Below are 22,129 nucleotides of genomic sequence, written 5' to 3'. Positions count from 1 at the left end.
TGGAGAAATTCAATTTTGTTCTATGATTGGAAGCCAGTGAAGAATTTTGGATGGGGCTATAACCTATTTTAATTTATGTTTGGTTTGTGTTTCTGGGCTATTGGGGTTTTTTTTTTTTCATAGCTAGGATATAGTGTGAAGCTATGGATAAGTAAAGTCTTTGTGTGTATCCACATTCCTTTTTGAGATATGGTGTCTCTCATTGTATAGCCCAGGCTGGCCTTGAACTCCAGATCTTCTAGCCTCTGACTTCTTAGTGTTGGAATTTTAAACCTTGCCACCACACCTGGCTATAATTTGTGCTTTAGTGTTATTCTGCCTGGTGTTGTAAAGACAAAGGACTGAACAGGGAAAAATGCAAATAGGACAACAATACTCTTGATAATATACTACTACTTTGAAAAATTAGTTCTAAGTAAGTGTGAATGTGCATGAAAGGTGGGGACATCACAATAAGTGTGGGAGGTTCTTCTGTATATGTATTGCTTTTAGTGGTTAATGAATGAAGAAACTGTCTTGGCCTGTGATAGGGTAGAGTAGAGGTAGATGGGGAAAACTAAACTGAATGCTGGGAGAAAGACGGCAGAGTCAGGAGAAGCCATATAGCCCCACTAGAGACAGACACTGGAGCTTTACCCAGTAAGCCACAGCCTCATGGCAATACACAAATTAATGGAGATGGGTTAATTTAAGATATTAATTAATCAGAAACACACTTAAACTATTGGCCAAGCAGTATTGGAGATAATATGGTTTCTGTGTGATTATTTTGGGGCTGAGCAGCCGGGAACAAACAAGCGGCCTACAACACACAATGGTACAGAAAATAAAGTTCCCCAAAGTAGATTTGTATTGTAGTACTGTTTGTATTCATTAGTAATGCATTTAAGGTTTTAATAATAGAAGTGGAGTCAGAGACTATACCTAATGATTCTGTCACCTATTTTTGTAAATGAAGTTTAATTAAAACACAGCCTCACCTATTCCTTTCCCCTTGCATTGGCAAGATAGAAGGCATCTGTCCTACAAATCTGAAAATGTTTGCTATTGGCCCTTTACTGAAACCATGGTAATGTATTTAATGTGGTCCAAGTGTATGTGTGTATGTGTACAGAAACACAATAAAGAAAATTTCCAGAGTTGAATGGGTTTATTTTTGTCATGGTTCTAGGGTTTGAACCAAAGACCTTGCACGAGCGATGCAAATTCTGTACCATTGAACTTAACTCCTAGCACAGAGTGGGCAGGTACATGAGGATCAGAAGATCAAGATCAGACTGGGCTACACAGGGAGTTGAAGGCCAGCCTTAAAGATACAATGAGACTTTATTTCAAATGAAAAAGAGTGGTTCTTTGTTGTCCCTTGTTCAAAAGTATCGCCTGAATAAAATAGAGAACTGTTCTGAACAGAGGCACTTTTTCCATAGCTGATTGTGATTAAACATGGTGTTTGCTTTGGTTCAGTGTAATCTAATGAAGTACCTCATATTCAGACTACAGTTAGTCGGTTGGGTGAATGTCCTAACTTTGCTGCCCTGTTGGAATTTCTTAAGACTTAAATGATTTATTTTGAGAAATGAGAGAATTTTGTTCTTATGTAAAGCTTCTAAGTGCTTTCCTTACTGAAAAAAAAGAGTCATCCATTTTTAACTGAGACAAATATAATATAATCCAAAGATCTATAGTAGATATTTGTTTTAGTTGATTTCTAATGTATTTGATCCTGTAGCATTTTAAAATTATTTTCCATTTACATAATGTCCTTGCTATAAAAATTTGATGTATTTTAATTTTGGCTTTTTATTTTGAGGTTTTTCTTGGATCCATATATATTAAATTTACATTAGATCATATCTTGTATCTGTTGATCCTTTGGTTGTTTTGAGTGCCACTTACGGTGATACTCTGATTATTGGCATAATTTAAAAATATTTTCCAAAGCAAAAATGCCAGTAAGTGAAATGAGAAAGGACTTACATGGAAACCGGGCTCTACCTTCCTTTCCAGCTTAGTTTCTTAGAAATTTGTTTTCACTCACTAATAAACCCAGAGGTTGGACTTTTTAATTTAGATTGTATCAGCTGGGAATTGAATTTTAGTTACTAGAGCCTTGCCTTTAACTTGGTTGATAATTGATGATTATAACACATGTAAATTTAAGTTCCTTTTATATTCAATTAAGATGGAAAAAATTTATCCTTCAGTTTAAAAGGGGTTATTTTGTTTTGCTTTGTTTTGCTTGCATGCAGCCTTTGTTTTCTAACCATAGTTATGAAACTCTTCCTTACTGACAGGGAACACCCATGGCATGGCTATATATAACTTTAAAGTCATCTTGAGGCCATGTCTTGTATTTGAATATACACATTACAGAGAATAAATTCCCACATGTGCATGAGCGACTTTTATTATTTTAAAAAGTATTGGCTAGTTTCACTTGCTTTTAAGAGTCATAGTTAAGAAATACTGTTGTTTCTTGGGATTCTAAAATGACATTCATTTTTCTGGTTGTAAAAAAAATGTTAGGACTGCTGGGAATCAGGAAAAAAAAAAAAAAACTTCAACCGGATTTAGTTATCAGCAAATCTGTTGCAGTTTCCTGTTCTGGCCTCCCTACCTATCAGCTACAAGAGAGCCTCTGTCGGCAGGTTTCTCCTTTCTTTACCACAGGAAAACTGTCCAGCCTCTTTTTCTAGCATTTTCAGACCCGCCTGACAGGAAATTTTCTAATTGCCGGAACAGCTGGTAGGAGAAAACTTTGCAGGGGCTTTGTCTCCTCTTTCTAACTAAAGTTTTACCGTCAGGAATTCTTTATCATCAGCATGGTTTCGTAGCCATGTTTAAATTTTTGTCTTTTCGTGTTCGCTCTATTCAGGTAAGCTTTGTTCAACTTCTTTTAAAAATCAGATGTTTTATTCAGGACGAACTATAATTTTGCTAGTCATTCAGTTTTATAGATTCTTTTAAGAAACTTGAAAAAATTCAGAATAAGTTTTGAACGAACTTTTAAAGAAACATTTTTATTTACTAAATGTAAGTTAGTTGGTCATATTAGACATTTCAATTCTTCATTTTTAATTTATTTTCATATTGGATTATTTGTGCTTGAGTAATTTTATCATACTTATATTTATAATTTTATATAATAAAACACTTGACTAACTCTCAGAATTAAACTACCTATAAACAAAATTGCAAACTTAACTAATTTAATATTAGGAGATAATTATGATGTAAGTAGTATTTTGACATATAAGAGGGCATTATTTTAAGTAGTTAAACACTTAGGTTTTTGTTGAAAATGGTTACTGTAAAAACTCAAGAGCCTCAAGCAGCACTAAATTTCAGTAACTGTAAGCAAGTGATTTAACCTGACTTAGTGTAGACACAATTTTCACAGATTTATTTTTGTCTCAGTGGGTTTAGTGGATAATAATTTACATTATATTTGATATAAAATCCTGCCAAAATTAACTTGGTGTGTTACCATGAGAATTGTTCTATATTTCTCTCTTTAAAGAAAGTTAAATTTGCTGATTGGAATTCTGGGCTAGGGTGACGCAGTATTGAAAATGTTAATCTAGAGAATTAGCAGTGCTTTAATTAAGTAAAAATACTGAATGCAGTTGTTTCATTAGCAAGAACTACAAAATGAATCTAATCAAATTGTCTTCTAGAATAAATTAAAATATTGTTTCTTATGATGGCTTGGATAACCATCCTAATTGTTTGCCACACTTAATAATTTATTTTGGTTTTTTTTGTTTTTTGGTTTTTTTTTGAGACAGGGTTTCTCTGTAGCTTTGGTGCCTGTCCTGGAACTAGCTCTTGTAGACCAGGCTTGCTTCGAACTCACAGAGATCCACCTTCGTCTGTCTCCCGAGTGCTGGGATTAAACGCGTGCGCCACCATCGCCTGGCCAAATAATTTATAGAAGTCTAAATCATATTGAAAAAAAAGTTAAAGATTCCCTTTCAAATAAACTATAATAGTGGTATAGGAATCTCTATAAGAAGCGATTATTCAATGACTTTAGTCTACCATACCTTTAAGGATAAGCTATGTATATTTCATTTGTAAGGTTTTTTATATGTTACACCAGGAAATATGCCCATGGTTAAGAAATACTTTTTATGGTCTTGTACCAAGAAACATTTAAATATTTTTTTTCGAGTTTTAAAAATGTTTTCTGGCATTTAAAACAATTTGGAAAATACAAATGCCTCAAGAACAGATTTCCTGAGTCAAGGGAGGGGAGGAAAAAGGAAATTATGTATACAAGGTAGGGCATACTGCCAAACATTGAATCATTCTTTAAAATCAGTTAATATCACCCAGTTTGTGTTCCTAGTGTTAACATGGTACAATATTAGGTTTTTAATAACTCAAAAAGACAGCATTAATTTAAGTACCTTTAATTTTTTTTACATTTTAGGGTCAAAGTTACATTTTTCTCTCATGGTTTGAAAAAGATTGTTTTTGTTTTTTGGTTTTTGTTTTGTTTTGTTTTGTTTTGTTTTTGAGACAGGGTTTCCCTGTATAGCCCTGGCTGTCCTGGAACTTGCTCTGTAAACCATGCTTTGTATACTTGCTTTGTAGATCTGTCTTCCTCTGCCTCCCAGTGCTGAAGTGTTAAAGGAGTGACCACCATGCCTGACTTAGAAAGAAAACATTAAGTTAACCTTTTTCCCACTTTAAGGGTGAGCTTTTAAGACTAAGAATGAACCTGGTGACCTTTAGTATAGTACGAACAGTTCGCTACCCTTAAGCTCTGGGTGACAAATGTCGGGGAAGTTTAAAAGAATGATGTAGAATTGTGTTGTAGATTTCATTGCTAGCCCATTTTGCCTATCATAAAACCTTTTCTTAACAAACAGACTTTGTAAAAAAAAATCATTAGAGAATTTATAACAGTTTTATGTGCACAACATAAGGATGTTTTGTGGTGGCAAAAGTACTCATGTATCGCTTAAAACAACATTCACTAGGGTAGCCCTACCACATAAAACTAGGTGTGATGGTGCACAGTTGTAATCTCAGCACTGGGAAGCTCATGTAGGAGGATTGGTTCAAGATCAAGGCCTGCCTGGGCTACACAATGAGGCTTAATCTTAGGGGAAGAAGTCAAACCAGGCAGTGGTAGTGCACACCTTTAATCCCAGCACTCAGGAGGCAGAGGTAAGGTGGATCTCTGTGAGTTTGAGGACAGCCTGGTCTACAGAGTGAGTTCCAGGACAGCTAGGACTACATAGTGAGACTCTGTCTTAAAAAAATTCAGCATAAAAATGAGAAGATGATCAAGAAAATTTCTCAGAAAGTACATACAGACATAAGAGATTAAATATATATAATTCCAAATCCAACCAAAAGGAAAGTTGTAAAAATAGAAACCCTGAAAAATGATTGGAAGGAAATTATTAAGTATTAGAGTTCCCCATAGAGATAAAGAATTCAAAGATGATAAAATTATCTAAGTACCTAGTATTCTGAGAGAAAGCAGACTCTGACGTACTTCATTAGTGTGGTTTAAAAAAAATAAAGTCAGCCAAGATTATATAGTGAGACCCTGTCTCAAAAAAACTATAAATAAATGAGTAATGAAGGCCAGCAAAATACCTCAGTCATTAAGGGCATTTGCTGCCAATACTGGCTACCTGAGTTCAGTCCAGTCCCAAGAGCCACATAGCAGAAGGAGATAATTCACTCTACAGAGTTGGCCTTTGCCCTGCATGTTCTCTGTCTCTCTCTCTCTCTCTCTCTCTCTCTGTGTGTGTGTGTGTGTGTGTGTGTGTGTGTATCTCTGTCTCTCTGTCTCTGTCTCTCTCTCTCTCTCTCTCACACACACACACGCAAACACACACTACAAATATATATTAAATACATTTTTAAAAGAACATCTAGGGCTGAAGAGACGGCTCAGTGGTTATGAGTACTGGCCACTCTTCCAGAAGATTCAGGTTTGATTCTTGACACCCACATTGTGTCTCACAGACATCTGTATCTCCAGTTCTGTGGGATCATACACCCTCTTTTGGCCTCCATGGGCACCAGGCATGTACATGGTGCACAGACATACATGCAAAGAAAATGCTTATAGACATGAATAAATCTAAAAAACAGCACAGAGAAGAGGTAGACACAAAGCCCCATTCCTAACCAAGAAGTTATTTATAATTGACACCTGCTGGGAAATGGAAAATCAGTTTTCACCAATGGATTGTCACGGGGTACATCAACCACACTCTAAGGCAGGCCCCATGCCCGGGAATAGTTGGCCAACACAAAATGAACTCTGTGCTTTTGGTATGTATACTTTTGTTTCATTTTGATGTTGTTGTTGTTTTTGTCGTTTTGGTGTTTGTTGTTGGCCTTTGTTTCTAATTTGTTTGTTTTGTTTTTGGGGTGGGGCAAGAGTAAAAACATGAAGTTTGGTGGATCAGGAGGTAGGGAAGAACTGGAAGAAACTGGAGGAGGGGATATGTGACCAAAATATATTTTATGTGCTGAGTGGTGGTGGCACACGCCTTTAATTCCAGCACTTGGGAGGCAGAGACAGGCAGATCTCTGTGAGTTCGAGGCCAGCTTTCTACAAGAGCTAGTTACAGGACAGCCAGAGCTGTTACATAGAGAAACCCTATCTAGGAAAACCAAAAAAATACAAACAAAATATTACATGTAAAAAGTTATTTTAAAAGGTGATCTCCAAAGTATGCCTAGGCTAGTATCACCCATCTTGTAAGTAGTACAGTTGCTAGAAGGCAGTGGACAAATTATACCAAATTTCTGAGACAAAATTGTTTTCAGCCTTGATTTGATATCAAGCCAAACTCTACAAACATGAGGACAAAATAACGACATTTACAGATTTATGCAGTTCAGAAAATCTTCTTCCAGCAGGGCATAGCAATATACTTGTAAGTTCTCTGAAGGCTGAGGTAGAAGAATTGAGACCAACCTGTGCTCATAGCAAGACCTGTCTTAGGAAGCTTAAAAAAACCATTTTCTTCCATGTAATCTTTCATAGAAAACTATAAGGGATAATCCTACAAGATGGAAACATTAAAAAATAATGGAAAATGGTAGATTGAGCCAGGAAAGAAAAGAAGTCCCCTTGGATTGGCCTGGGACTCATTGCTAGGGGCTTGTATAAAAGAAAACCGACTATATTGCCTAGCGTGCTTTTAATTTGTCAATGCTGCTGTATAGGCATTTAACTTATTTAGGATCAGGCTACAGAGAGTGCTTTTTAAATTGAAAAACAGAAAACAGAGCATTGGTATTCTCTCTCAGCATAAAAACACCAGAGTGTGCACACACACAAGTTGACTCAGACTGACTTTGAACTCCTGCTCCTCATGCCTCAGCCTTCCTAGAGCTGGGATTACAGGCATGTTTCAGCATTTCTGGTGCAGAATATTAGTTTTCTTCATGGGCTTAACAATGTAAAAATGTAGCTATCAACAGGCAGTAGAAATTTAAAGACTATATGGGCACTGATGACTTTTACTAATTGAGGAGTTAAGCTTCTATTCAAAAACAGGAAAAGAAAGGGTTTAAGTAGAAGTAATACAACTATCAACCAGCAGAAAAGATGTCTTAAACTTAATAAATATTCAAAGTAAGTACAAAACTAATTGTTTTTAAAATCTGGGTTAAGCAATATGGTGGTGACACACAGCTTAATGGGATTAATCCCATGACTAAGGATATAGAACCAGGCAGATCTCTTGAGTTTGGGCCAGCCTGGTCTACATAGCAAGTTCCAGGACAGCCAGGGCTACAAAGAGGGACTCTGTCTCATATATAAAACTCTATCTAGGTGATCAAATGAAAAGCAACTTGCTTTTCACCATAAGCTGTTCTGATTTGTTATTCATGTGCACGTATTACTTTGATTTAGAAATTAAAATTTTAGGGGCTGGAGAGGTGGCTCAGTGGTTAAGAGCATTGCCTGCTCTTCCAAAGGTCCTGAGTTCAATTCCCGGCAACCACATGGTGGCTCACAACCATCTGTAATGAGGTCTGGTGCCCTCTTCTGGCCTGCAGACAGACACACAGACAGAATATTATATACATAATAAATAAATAAATAAATAAATATTAAAAAAGTTAAAAAAAAAAGAAATTAAAATTTTAGGGAATAAGAAATATATCTGGGGCTAGAGACAGTGGCTCACTAGTTAAGAGCATTTGCTGTTCTTACAGATGTTTCATAGCACCCACATCAGGTGCTTCTTAACTGCATAAAATCTAGGAAACTCTATAAACACCTACACACTTGCTCATTCACATGTAGAAAAGTAACATATATACATACTGAATTCTTAAAAATTGAAAAATATTTCAGACTGACAAAAGACTATTATGTAATAAAAAAGTAGGTTGAAGCTATATTGCAAAGGGCCTCAGATGCCAGCATGAAGCAGTATATTAAATTTAGGAGAACTTGCAGTGGTGTTTGAGTAATCTGGTCACATAACTGGAGCTGAATATTTTTCAGAAAATGTATCAAAAAAGAAGTATACATACGCAGGATGAGGTATTATGCATAACCATACCCATTTCACTTTTCTACATGAAAAATTAAAGGGTTATGTCTACATGATGCCATTGGAACGGGAGAAGAAAGAACGAAAGGTCTTCTAAGTACTGTACTTGATATCTAGTGATATCTAGCTGGCATTTCAGTATATATTTTTTGGGTGAAAAGATCAAAGAGAGTCTGCATTTTTAGTGGCTTAATTGACATGAGAGGAAAGGAAGGGTTGTCATCAAAGATGAGAATAGTAAGGGGTATTTATTTTGAGATCCATTCCCTGATTGTAGCCTACACTGTAACCGTATGCCTTGATCCTGCTGAATGCTTGATTCAGGAGCTGTTCTCCTTGCTTATGCTACATTCTTGTGAAAGTCATCACAATATGTATCTGCTATAGACTTTAAGACACAAAAATAGTGTAGCTGAATTGAATCACATCCCACTTACCCAAGAAAAAGAAATGATTAAAATGTAGACTATTACAGAGTATATAGTTCCTCATGGCCATATGATTTAAGGACACCTTTTCTCCATGAATCAAGTTTCCAGTCCATTAGTCTTTCAAATACAGTGTGATGACACTGAGTGTGGAGAAGAAAGAGAACTTCTTTTAAGTGTATATAATTTATGAACCACTAAGCATCCAAATAATGGTTCTGTGATAATCATTTTATTACTAAGGATGTGCTACTGAGGTAACTGAACCAAGAGACAGACTGGTTTATGCCTACAGTTGCTGAATTTAGGAGGCTGGGGCGAAGATATTTACCAGAAGTTTAAGACCAATTTAAACTGATAGTGATACCCTGTGTCACAAACAAATACTGCAAAGCCTAGGGGCCTAAGTCTATAGGTTCCTGTTGTTGTTCTTGAGTGGAAAATCAAGAACATCCACCAGCCTTAGAATAGGGTAACTTTATGGGCCTTGCTTGGAAGTTAGAACTAGAATTGAGTCCTGAGTCTGCAACATGCTGGCTATGTTCTTTTGCCCTCCTTAATCTCTTTTAAACTTTAGACTTCAGAGTATTTAAGGCATTTTGCCTTTAAAAGATCTGTTAAATTTCTCATGGTAAATGGAGTTGGGGGGAGCACATTAGAATTCTGAAATGCTTGTGTCTGATCTGGAAATTTACTCTGTATATCATCCACCCTCAAGAGCATTAATAAAAAGTCAAAGGTTTGTCATGAAACATAAAGATATAAGGTGTAAAAGTACTTAATGCATGTTTGATACAAAATAGATAAGTATTTGCTGGATTTTCATCCAAATCTTACTTATCACTCTTCCATATGCTTTCTTCTTTGGAAAGATTGTTTAATTTGATAGCTTGCTTCCTGCTTTTCTTACCGCAACTGCTTAGTCTCATTCAGAGAGAAGTGTGTTCAGGAAGAGGTACCACCTTAGACTCAACTGATACTTGGTTCTACTCTAATACTGCACATACAGGGTTGTCAGGAGAATTAAGGAAATGATGCTTGTGAAATTACAAAATATGTGACAATATTCAGAGAAAATTTTTGTTGTTAAAATTCTAAGACAGTCTAGAATGAGTAAGCTGCTGAAGTAATAGTCTAGCCTATGAAAACACACCACCTCTGCCTTGGAAACTAAAACGGTATCTTCCTCCATGTCTTCTACCTGGAGATTTTTTTTCATTTTACTGTTCATTTCCAGATTCTTGTTGAATCTTTTTGAGAAATCTCTACAGCATAATTCTTGCTTGTTACTTTGTTGGTTGGTTAGTTTTTATGGTGCTGGGGTTGAAGCTGGAGCATCCCACATGTTAAACAGGTGTTCTACCATTGAGCTTATTGCCAGCCTTTAAGGGTATGAGAAAATGCTAACCAGGTATGGTAGCACATGCCTAGTCTGAGGGTCAGGAGGAGCTTGGCCAGCTTGGATTAACAGTGAGACCCTAGCTCCAAAAACAAAAGTATTTGTATAACACTTTTAGATTCTTCTACCAGTATTATGCATCTAGAAAAAAACATCATTCAAAGTCAACAAATTAGAAATGACTGTTTATTTGCTAAATTTTGGGTTTTTTGTTGCCATTTTTGTCTGTAACATATTGTTTTGATTAATCTCATCACAGCACAAATAGGTAATTAAAATCGTATGTACACATTATATATTTTCTAGTATCCACTCGGGGCTTTAAAGATCCTTCATTAAGATGAATGTGGTGTTGCATGCCTATAATCCCAGCACTGGAGAAAAGTTGGAGGCCAGCCTCATCTACATAATAGGACACTATCTCAAAATATCCTTTCACTGTTTTATTGTGGAAAACAGTCATCTTTTCCTCCCATGTTTAATCCCTTTATCCAAATGTTAAATCTTTTCTGACTTTGGTTTTCAGAGTTACTAGCCCTTTCTCTCCTTTGAGAATGGGAAGTAACTTAGATATTTCAAACATAAAACTTTACTTTTTTCTGCTCCTCTTCAGTATGCTTTGTTAAACAGTTGTGTTAAGGATGTAACTGTGTTTATTCTGAAATAGTTTTCAGTCCCTCTCCCCCAACAAATAGTGCTTTAATATATAGCATTTTTTTTCCACCTGGTATAGTCACGTGCCAGGCACAGTATAGTATTCTAATCTATTTTCAGATGCTCTCACACGCTTTTGTTCCCCCTCAAAACTATTCAAATTATCTCCAAGAGAAAGAATAAAGATTTGGGCATAATTAGTGCTAATATATAGAAGTTAATATGGTTTAACATTCTCTAACATTTAGCTTGAAAGTATAATTACTTGATGTATGTTTTCTATTAATTTTTTTTTATTTTGGATTTTCAAGACAGGGCTTCTCTGTGGCTTTGGAGCCTGTCCTAGAACTAGCTCTTGTAGACCAGGCTGGCCTCAAACTCACAGCAATCCGCCTGTCTCTGCCTCCCAAGTGCTGGGATTAAAGGCGTGCGCCACCACCACCCGGCGTTTTCTATTAACTTGATAAGTAGTAAAGAGTAGTTTTGTATATTAGAGAGTTTCTAGTATCTTATACTAAGATAGTTTGATTATGGCTAACAATGTGTTTTGTCTCTTTTTATTTATTTCAACAGGAAGAAGGAAGTATCAAAGAAATTGCAATCACACATCATGTGAAGGAAGGACATGAAAAGGCAGATCCTTCCCAGTTTGAGCTTTTGAAAGTGTTAGGGCAGGGATCATTTGGAAAGGTAAGACATAAATGCGTGCTCTCAACAAAGTTTATAGAAATTCTGTGACTGCAGAAAGTCGAATGCTAATCACACAAAGTTTGGAATAGAGGGAGGCTAGATAATGGATACCAAAATTGGATACATAGAAGGAATAGAATCTAGTGTTCTATAGTACAATAGCGTGACTATAGCTAATAACAATTTATTACATATATTATTAAGAGCTAAAAAAGAAGTTTGAAGCTTCTCAGCACAAGGAAAGTTAACGTCTTTGGGGGGGCATAGGATCTTACTGTGTAGCCCAGGTAGGCTACACAACCCTCCTTCCTCAGTCTCCTGAGTCCTAGTATTATAGACATATGTACCACCACAAATGACTATAAATGTTTAATGATATAAAAATACTAATTACTCAGATGTGGTCATTATTCATTACATAAATTTTTCAAATTGTCATATTATGCCCTGTAAATATATATAGTTATATATTCATTAAAATATACGTAGATGGGGCTGGAGAGATGATTCAATTATTAAGAATTCATGCTGTGGGCTAAAGAGATGACTCAGAGGTTCAGAGCACCAACTGTTCTTTTCGAGATCCTGAATTCAAGTTCCAGCAGCCACATAATGGTTCACATCCATCATGAAATGAGATCTGGTGCCCTCTTCTGGCAGGAATGCATACAGGAACATCGCATACATAATAAATAAATATTTTTTTAAAAAAGAATACCTGCTGTTCTTTCAAAAGATAAGAGTTTGGTTCCCAGCACTCACATTGGGCAGCTTACACCAGCTTTAACTCCTACTAGATTCAGGGGTTCTGACATACTCTTCTTGCCTCAGTGGTCACATTCACATCTATAGACACGGGCATAGATACAAGTAAATAAAAAAATAAATTATAAATAATAAAATACACATGTGTATCCTAAAAAAAGAGATATGCCATAGGTTTAGATTGAAAAATTACAAGAAGGCTTGGCATAATGTGTATGCCTTTAATCCCAGCACTCAGGAGGCAGAGGCAGGCAGATCTCTGTGAGTTTGAGGCCAGCCTGAACTACACAGTGAGTTCCTGAACATCCAGGACTACATAGACTGTCTAAAAAACAAAACAAAACAAAAAAGTTACAGGAACAACAATACAATACCTGATGACACAAGCCTCTAGTCCCAGCATTTAAGGAGTGGAGACAGAAGAATCATAGAGTTTGGGGCCAGTCTAAGATGCATGAGATTCTCAAAAAAAAAAAAAGTTAAAGAGGGGCTGGAGAGATGCTCAATGGTTAAGAGAATGCCTGTTCTTCCAAAGGTCCTGAGTTCAATTCCCAGCAACCACATGGTGGCTCACAACCATCTGTAATGAGGTCTGGTGTCCTCTTCTGGCCTGCAGGCATACATGCAGGCAGAAAACTGTATATAACAAATAAATCCTTTTTTGAAAAAAAGTTAAAAGGAACTGAATACAAGTTTAAATGATCTTCAGAATTAAAAGGAATTAATGTCTTGGGCTTATAATCCCAGTAATTGGGGGGATAAAACAGGATGATGATTGCCATGAGTTTGTCACCTGCCTAGGCCAACCTAGACTAGAGGAAAAACTTATCTCAAAAAAGAGCTGATATTTATAATTCATAGATGATATTTATAATTCATAGATGGAAAGCAAATATTTTATTAAATGCTACCAGTCTACCAGTAATATTTTCTTTTTTATAATTTTTACTCTTAATAAGTATAAAAAGAATAGACTTATTCAAAACTACAGTAGAAATCTTAGTAAATTGAGTGTTCATACTAATTTTTTATCTTTAAGACTGTCATTTCTTGTCATGCTGCTGGGGTGGGTTATGGATGGGTTAGATTGTTTTACTTTGTTTTGTGTTTGTGATGGGGAGGTTAGACTTAGGGCTTCAGGGCATAATAAGCAAGCACAGTATCACTAAGCTGTATTCCCAGCTCTCATGCTTCTTAAATGATTAAAAATCACAAGCCATTCTCTTCATACACTCTCTTCTTTTTTTGTCTTATTGTTGTAATTGTTTTAAGACAGTGTCTCCACACTAGCCCACACTAGCCTCAAACTCCCAACAGTCCTTCTGCTTTCCACTTCTCAAGCTGCTACTACTTGATTTTTCTAGACAGATTCACAACAAGTAAGATATTCTGAGATTACACCCAACTTTGACAGTGCAGTTTATTCCTTACCACCTTTCTATAAGAAAGCATTGGAAGGTGTCATACTCTGTAAGCATCAAAATAGCATCAATGGATAGCTCTTGAATATTTTATTGAGGCTGTTTAGCAGCTCTTTGCCAATACAGATAATTTGTTGTTGTTTAACCACTCTTAAACACAGAGCATACTTCTAATCCAAATATAGACTCAATAGCAAGCAAAGCATGATGGTTTTAAGTTTAACACCCCACCCATAAAATAAGTTTAAACCCTGAGTCAGCCAGACTGAACTCTTTTTTTTCTACTTATTATTGTGTTAGTTAATCTCTTAGAGCTCTGTTCCCCTATTCTAACATGTCATTAAATATAGGCGTTCCTTGACGTTTGATTCTAAACTACCATTTTGTACTCCTCACTAATTGATTTCTCTATGTCCCTGTATTAATTGTAACTCACATGCTGCTGACATCACAGATTTATACTTCCAGTCTGTTTTTCCTCTGAACTCTGAACTCTTTCTATGGCTATTCCTCACCCCCATTTATGTCTCCGAGGCATTTTATTTTGTGCTTGGTGTGTCTAAGACCAAACTCATAATTCTTCCCACCCCCAAACCTATCCTATTTCATTTTTTTCTGTCACTATGAATAGCATCCAGTTAAATGAGCCAGAAACTGGGGAGCAATTCTTAACATCTTTTTCACGTCTGTTCCCTCCTCTCCTCTAATTCCCACTGTGTCATATACCACCCCCAGCCAGTATGATCTGTCACCAAATCCTGTTGATTTAGTAAATATTTTTGAAATCATAGCAATCCTATCCTGCATCACCACTATCTTTTCCTGGTCTATTGAAAGAGTATCTTCTCAATGTATTTTCTTAACCTCAATTATGTACATGAGAAATGGCATGAAATAGTGTTATATTAACTCCTTAGCTGCCTCCCTTTGTTTTTATCATTTAAAAAAATTCTTTTGTTGTTGTTGTTTTGTTTTGTTTTGTTTTCGAGACACGGTTTCTCTATAGCTTTGGAACCTGTCCTGGAACTTGTTCTTGTAGACCTGGCTGACCTCGAACTCACAGAGATCCTCCTGCCTCTGCCTCTTGATTGCTGAGATTAAAGACATGCACCATCATCACCGGCCAGCAAAAACAAATTCTTAAAATTGCAGAGGAGCCTCTGAGTTTGACTCCATAGCCACCTCTAAAACATCAGCTTATGTGTTATACAACACTGTGTTCTGACCCCATTGACCTTTTTTTTGGTCCTAAGCTTTCTTCAGCTGGTTAGTTCTTGTGTCTGTGATCTCAGAGAAGATTTCCCTGCCACCCTACTTGTCACATTTCTTAGTTATACCCTCTGGGAACATTATATACCTCTACTTTATGGCACTTACTGCAGTAGTAATTACTCATTTGTAAAATTACATATTGGCTGTCTCTCCCACTAGACTAGAGATTCTGTGCATGGTGCCTAACATGTAATTTTGAAAAATATTAATGAGTTATAGTGCTGACCTCATAGGATAGCAGTGAGAATTAAATGCTACAAGGCCAAACATATCTGGCATTAACTGTATTGCCTACTCCTCAACAAACCCAAATAAAAGAGTGTATTTTTATACATTAGATTTCAAGGGACATAATATTTAAGTTTCAAGGTTTCGAATACCTCTCCCTTTATTTCTTTAAAAGTACTTTAAGTGCCTTACTATAAATAGCAAACATTAAAATAGGGTGTCTTCTTTCTTACTCATCCTTAAAGGCCAGTGTAAGCCAAGGGAACAGGGATGACCTGTCAGAGCCTAGAATAGCTGTGTGGGCAAGTGAGGACTCCTGCTGTTGTCAGTGAGCTTGGTAGCTTACTGGCAAACAGTTAAAGAATGCCATGAGCAGAGTTCCAGAACTGGGTATATGACCCGGATCTTGTCCCACTGTGACACAAGCAAATTGTTTGATTTCTCTAAGTCCTTACTTGGGCAGCTATACAACTGGCATTGTTTAATAGGCCTGCCTGCTCAGATCATCATGATGCTGCACTGCAAATGCTTCTGAAGGTACTATGAAAGTTAAGAAGTGCTGAAAAGTCACTAAGAAGGTGCTTTCAAAGAACTGAAACAAATTATCCTGTTACAATTGAATGAAGACATTGATAGGGCAATTTTCTAATTTCCTCTACCCAATTAGAATTTATTTATTCTGTTCATTATAATTATTACTAATAGCTGACTTCCTTTAACATTTGAACAGCAGTCTACCTTAGAACCACACATATTAAAAGTGATGTTATCCTTCTAGGTCAGCTCCCATAATTGACTAAAAGAGCTTCTGGGTGGGGCTTAATGCTGGCAATGAGAACACAATTATAGGAGAGCACATCCTGCCTCTGGAGTCCAGTGTGAGATGTGGTACTTTTCATTTGATTCCATTACCCATTGTCTTTGTACCATTTCTCAAAACAATAAAATTCTGCCTTGCCTGAGAATCAATTGAATCATTTTGAGATTTTTATGCTAATCACATAGTGTATAAGTCAGATAATTAAAAGCTGACCCTAATTTTTTTTTATTTTGTCTGTTTGTTTGTTTGTTTGTTTTTTGCTGACCATAAATTTAAATCTTGGGTATAATTGCTTATCTTCTCACACATAGCAGCTCAAGAACACTGCTTTCCATCAGACATGGTGGCTTACATCTATAATTCCCAGCAGTTAGGAGGCTGAGGCAGGCTGAGTTCCAGGGCAGTCTGGTTTATACAGAATAAGACCCAGTCTCAAAAAAAAAAGTGGGGGACTCTGCTTGATTTGAAAGATTATGTAAGAAATAGGTTAAAATATAGGTCCAAAAGCTAGAGAAATGACTGGCTGAATAAGAGCACCTAAGTTCAAATCCAAAGCACCTATGTAAAAAGCCAAATGTGGCCCTAGACACCCATGACTTCAGCACTGTGAAGGGCAGAGACAGGAAAGTTGCTAGAGCTTGACTAGCTACCAGAATAGCTCCAAGTTCAGTGAGAGAGAGTCTGTCCCAAAGGAATGAAGTGGAAAGTGATAGAGTAGGACACCCTGCATCCTTCCCTATCAAACACCACACACACACACACACACACACACACACACACACACACACACACACAAATTCAGGTCTCTTTAGCAGGTCTCTTTAAGGCCTGGTGACAAAGCTCATGAATATAGTAGTCCAAGTGAGTATGATGTATTGACAGTGTTTGTATCAGCCATATTACAGCACAACTGCTAAAGCACATCTTATTTATTCTACCTAAACCCCACACTCTTTTCAAAATACTCCCAAATATATGAAAATTGAAGGTGCTAAATAATAATCCTGGGACTTGTATTCTTCATATTTTGATATATATATATATATATATATATATATATATATATATATATATATATATAGTGATTTGCTGGTAAAAAGGTAAAGGTGTAGTCACGTTAAATATTGATGTTTAGGATACATGATTGACAGTGCTTTAAATTACTCTCCTCAGCAGTGAGATAGATGTGTGTATACTTTTCATACACAGAAAAGACCTTCATCTGTGTGTAACTGTGTCAACAGTAGTTTGTCACAAGAGGCCCCAGTGTAAGAATTTTGAAAGAGGTAATTCAGAAGGGCCCACCTCCCTCCCTGAGGATTCATAGACAGTTAATGGTTGCTTAGGAAGGGAGGAACATTTTCTTCAGTGTATAGTCACTAGTAATTTGCCCATGCTCCTGTAAGCAACCCTAATTAAACTCATTGGGTCACCATTAAAAGAGACATGACAGTAGAAGGAAAACTAGTTAAAAGGGGGAAGGTGACAAGAAGATAATGAAGAAAGTAAATCAGTTTTTTAAAAAAACTAACAGAAAAAGTTTTGTGGTGTGGGACTGGGCCTATTGCTTGGCAGTAGAGTGGTTGCCTAGGGTGAATGAAATCCCAGGTTACACCCCAACACCCAGAAAAATTGAGGGACTCAGAAGAATTTTGTTTTGAGAAAGCAGAACCACCATCTCGTGTGGTATGCTGTGAATGTGTGGGGCTGTTTTCTAGGTGCTATATTTATAGTTGAAAGACTTTTTTGTCTTATTCTGTATATTACATGTTCTTTTGGAACTGTCAAACGACAAAATGAAAAAAAGAACCAGTCACCTATATTGAAATATCAATCTATAACTACTGTTTATAACTTTTTTAATAACTGATAATATTTTGGATAAAATGCATTTATAATATGTTAAAATATATTTATGTATAATGGGTTTTTACTATAATAAAGGAATTTTGTGATTCTTTGTAATGTTTATTTTCTGTCATTTCAATATAGGTATTCTTAGTTAAAAAAATCTCAGGCTCTGATGCTAGACAGCTTTATGCCATGAAGGTATTAAAGAAGGCCACACTGAAAGGTAAGTGCTGCTGCTATTTGCCATGTTCATGTAGTCTAAACAAGCTGAAAGGTCTCTGTGGAGCTCGCGTGATCCTGAAGCTACTTAGATTCTGAATTGGGTCCTGTTAACAGCTTTAGATTTAGACTGACTTCCAATGACTTTCTTACTAGGCTAAAAATCATATGGCTTGAGAACAGGACTTGCCATGTTAGAAAAGGATTATCAATTCATCTTGGACTTTAGGCAAGTAGATTTTGAGAAGATTAAAACTGGGTTTGAGTTATCTGCAAATTATTTGAATTTTTTTTGGAAAACGTACTAATCACCTAGATGCAAAATAGCTTTATTCTTTAGGATTTTGTCTTCTTGACTTCTGGTCTCCAAACATGATTCTGAGTCAGTGATTTAAGAAAACATAATGTAGGATTTGGGTCTGATAGGTAAAAAGACATTTAGAAGATCTATACAAAAATGTTTAAATACTTAAATTTTCCTTTTATTTAATGATATTTCTTATTTTGCCATATCTCTAGATTCTAGATAGTTTAGGTATTGATTCACAATGTCAGGTTTGTTTCCCTTAAATTTACATGTAATTTGAAAAGCATTAAAATATCTAAGAGAATATTTGTATTGATCATTTATTATTTCCAGTGTTCCTGTCACTCAGTGTGGATATTATCATAATGCCATGAAATTTTATCATGTTCTATAAAAACATCCTCCTTTGCTTTCATTTTCTTGCTCCTTTTCCTGAATACATTTTCTAGCCTGTGTAGTCCTTACTTCTGTAGCATTGACACTTACTAAAGTTTTTAGGCACCTTCCTTCTTAATCCCTGCTTTTTAAAATTTTATACACCTGAATCCTATGTTGTGAAATCCTATAGATGGAACTCTGACAGTTGGTTCACAAAAACAAGAGAAGTTTCTTGTTTTCTTATATTTAACAAGATTTATGTTGTATATACTATTTGAAGGAAACTATAAAACTGGAAACTTAAGATACTAAAAATGGAGATAAATATCTAATCCCTTATGAAACAAAGCTGTTGATCCTGTACTTTAGCTTTCAAATTCATTAGCTGAACATCCAGATCCCAGTTGAATTCTTAAAACTTAGTGAAAGAAAAACATACCTTAAAGAAAAATGAGAAGGGAATAGCTCTGTCTAATGTTAAAGCTTGTTTACAGCAGTGATAATGGAGAAAACAATGCAAACATAAATCAGTACAACAAAATACCAAAATATATATTAAATTTCATTATATCTGTCACAGATGTTGAGTACCTACTGTTCTGCCTGCTAAAGCCAGTAAATAAAACAATGGGAAATGAAGTAATGGTTTCTCAAGTTGTTTAGCTACTTGAAAAACAATTAGTCTAGTCTTCTCTTAAGTCTTACACCATAACAAACTTCATCCTATCTGAATTTCATAATATTTTAATGTCAAACCTCAGAAGGAGATTTACAAATTTCAACGAACAAATCGACAATAAAAATTTGTAGGTGACGCAGAGAGAACTCAGTGATTAAGATCAGTGGTTATTCTTGAGAATCTGGGTTCTATTCCCACCATCCACATGGTGGCTCACGAGCAGCTGTAACTCTACTCATAGAGAATCCAATTCTGTTTTCTGGACTCCTCAGCTATCGTTCACACATATGGTACCCAGAAATACATGCAAAATTTTGCTGTGCACATAAATATTTTTTAAAGTTAACCTTTTATATATTGTAAAATAGTTTCTATAGGGAACAGATAAATGTATGCCTCATATATTGTATTAATATAAGAAGTTGGGGGACTAAAGAGATGTGTTAGTTTGTAACACTTGCTGGGAAAGTGTAAGGAGCCAAGTTGGGATCCCAACACCCACACAAAAGCCCAGTGTATCCACATATATGCCTGTAACCGTAGCACTCTCTAAGGCAGAGACAGAAGAATATCTGGAGTTAGCTAACTCTAGGTTTAGTGAGAGATCCTGTCTCAAGGTAATAAGGCAGGGGAATGGTAGGACACCTGACATCCTCCTTTGGCCTACAAACACACATAAGCCCACACACATATACACACACGTACACTTGTTTATACATACAACACATACATCTACATATATACACATTTTCACACAGAAAAAAAATATATGGAGTTGTCTCTAGGGTGGTTTGACCTCTGCAATAATTGTTAGCAATAATAGTTTATTAAACATATTAAATGCCTATTAACTAAGAATCTGCAGTTAATCCATAAGTTAATGAAGAAGAAAAGAAATCTCTTCTTGCCATAGAATTCCAATGAATAAATGTAAAAACAGTATACCGGTAGGAGTTAATAAGACATACTTTTACAACCGTATGTAAAGGACTTTGAATAAAGCTTATTTAGGAAGATAAATCTTTTGAGTGGGGACTGGAGAGATGATTCAGTGGTTAATTGCACTGGCTGCTCTTCCAGAGGACCCAGGTTCAATTCCCAGTATCTATATGGTGACTCACAACCATCTACAACTCCAGTGCCAGAGGATCTACTGCCCTCTTCTGGCCTTTGTGGGCACTAATCATATGCAAGTGATGCAGGCAAAAGGCCCATACATACAAAAAACAATAAAATAAAATAATAATTTTTAAAAATCTTTGAGGAAATGATTGTTGTTGCTTAAAAATACATATTAAATAATATGCATTTTAAGAGAAAATGCATACTAACTAATACTGAGTCATTTCATATGATGGCAGCATCATTAAAAAGCAGTTTTGCATTAAGTACAAAGTTGTCATTGATGCTGCTGAATTAACCTGAGAAAATAGCCTTACAAAATGAGTTCCTACTCTTGAAAATATTCACAGAAACATTGACATATGAAAAAATTCATAGTTATTGAAAAAGGAATGCTTGGAAAATCATGGTATTATAATTAGTATAAAATATGATTAAACAAAATGTTGTTGAGCACTTGCTGCTTTTCAGAGGGTCCGGGTTCAATTCCCAGTATCATAAGGCAGCTCATAACTGTCTAACTGTAGTTCCCGAGAATCCAAAAGGAACTACATGGATGTGGTAAGAGGCATACATGCAGGCAAACCACTCATACACATGAAATGAAAATTAGTGTTTTACATATGATTATGGAAATTAATAAAAACATAAATAAAAATTATAACACATTGGGCTATCACAAGTATGTAAAATTATATAGATAAAAGCTATGGAAGGAAATTCTAGAATGTGTGTGTAAACATCAGAGTTATAGAATTATAGACTTCTAGATAATTTTGGATGTGTTCTTAAGTATGTACTTTATTTTTATTAAAGTTTTGTTATATAAGACAGCTATACTCTACCCCATCTCCCTGCCTATCCTTATTCTTGACCCTCCCAGAGTTGCTGGCTTGCTGCTTCTCACATTTACTTTCACATTCCATGTTTATCTTTGCAATTCTTTGATTGTTTTCATTTGGAGCCATAATCTGTTTACTTCACAACATGGATGATTTTAGGATTTAGTTCCTTTATACTGCCACCCATACAGTTTTCATGTCCACATCTTCCCAGCAATGTTCTCGTTATTTCTGCTTTAAAAATTGATTGTAACTGAATGAAATAGTACAGTGGGACGTGTATCCTTTATATCTTTGCTATATTTCCTTTTTCTGGATTGTTTACCTCAGTATACCTTCTAGTTTGGGTTGTATGTATTTCCTAGTAGCTACAACAGAAAAGACAACTGCATGGTAAAATTTGTTTCATGTAGCATGTCTGAAAGTATATTCTGCCCCCTTACTGAATTTATAACTTGATCGGGTTTACAATTCTAGGTCACAAATAAGTTTCCCTCAGATATTT

General features: G+C 35.8%; 1 protein-coding gene across 7 annotated transcripts in view; it reads left to right on the top strand.

The window, feature by feature from the left end:
* The window catches only part of Rps6ka3 (ribosomal protein S6 kinase A3), a 107,949-nt gene that overhangs the window by 42,244 nt on the left and 43,576 nt on the right, over positions 1-22,129 (top strand). For 6 of the 7 annotated variants that reach the window (XM_085684408.2, XM_087903159.1, XM_087903158.1 and 3 more), the window contains 2 exons: positions 11,604-11,720; positions 18,219-18,300. In XM_085684408.2, the coding sequence (XP_085540534.1) occupies positions 11,604-11,720; positions 18,219-18,300 (199 nt within the window). Of the gene's footprint in view, positions 1-2,728; positions 2,876-11,603; positions 11,721-18,218; positions 18,301-22,129 lie in introns of those variants that run through there. The other variant, XM_048440717.3, reaches the window with a different exon arrangement.

This window comes from Myodes glareolus, chromosome X (assembly GCF_982192425.1).
Source record: "Myodes glareolus chromosome X, mMyoGla1.1, whole genome shotgun sequence".
NCBI classification, from domain to species: Eukaryota; Metazoa; Chordata; class Mammalia; order Rodentia; family Cricetidae; genus Myodes; species Myodes glareolus.
The sequence above is the reverse complement of the archived record's forward strand: the minus strand, read 5'-3'. Positions and strand labels throughout refer to the sequence as shown.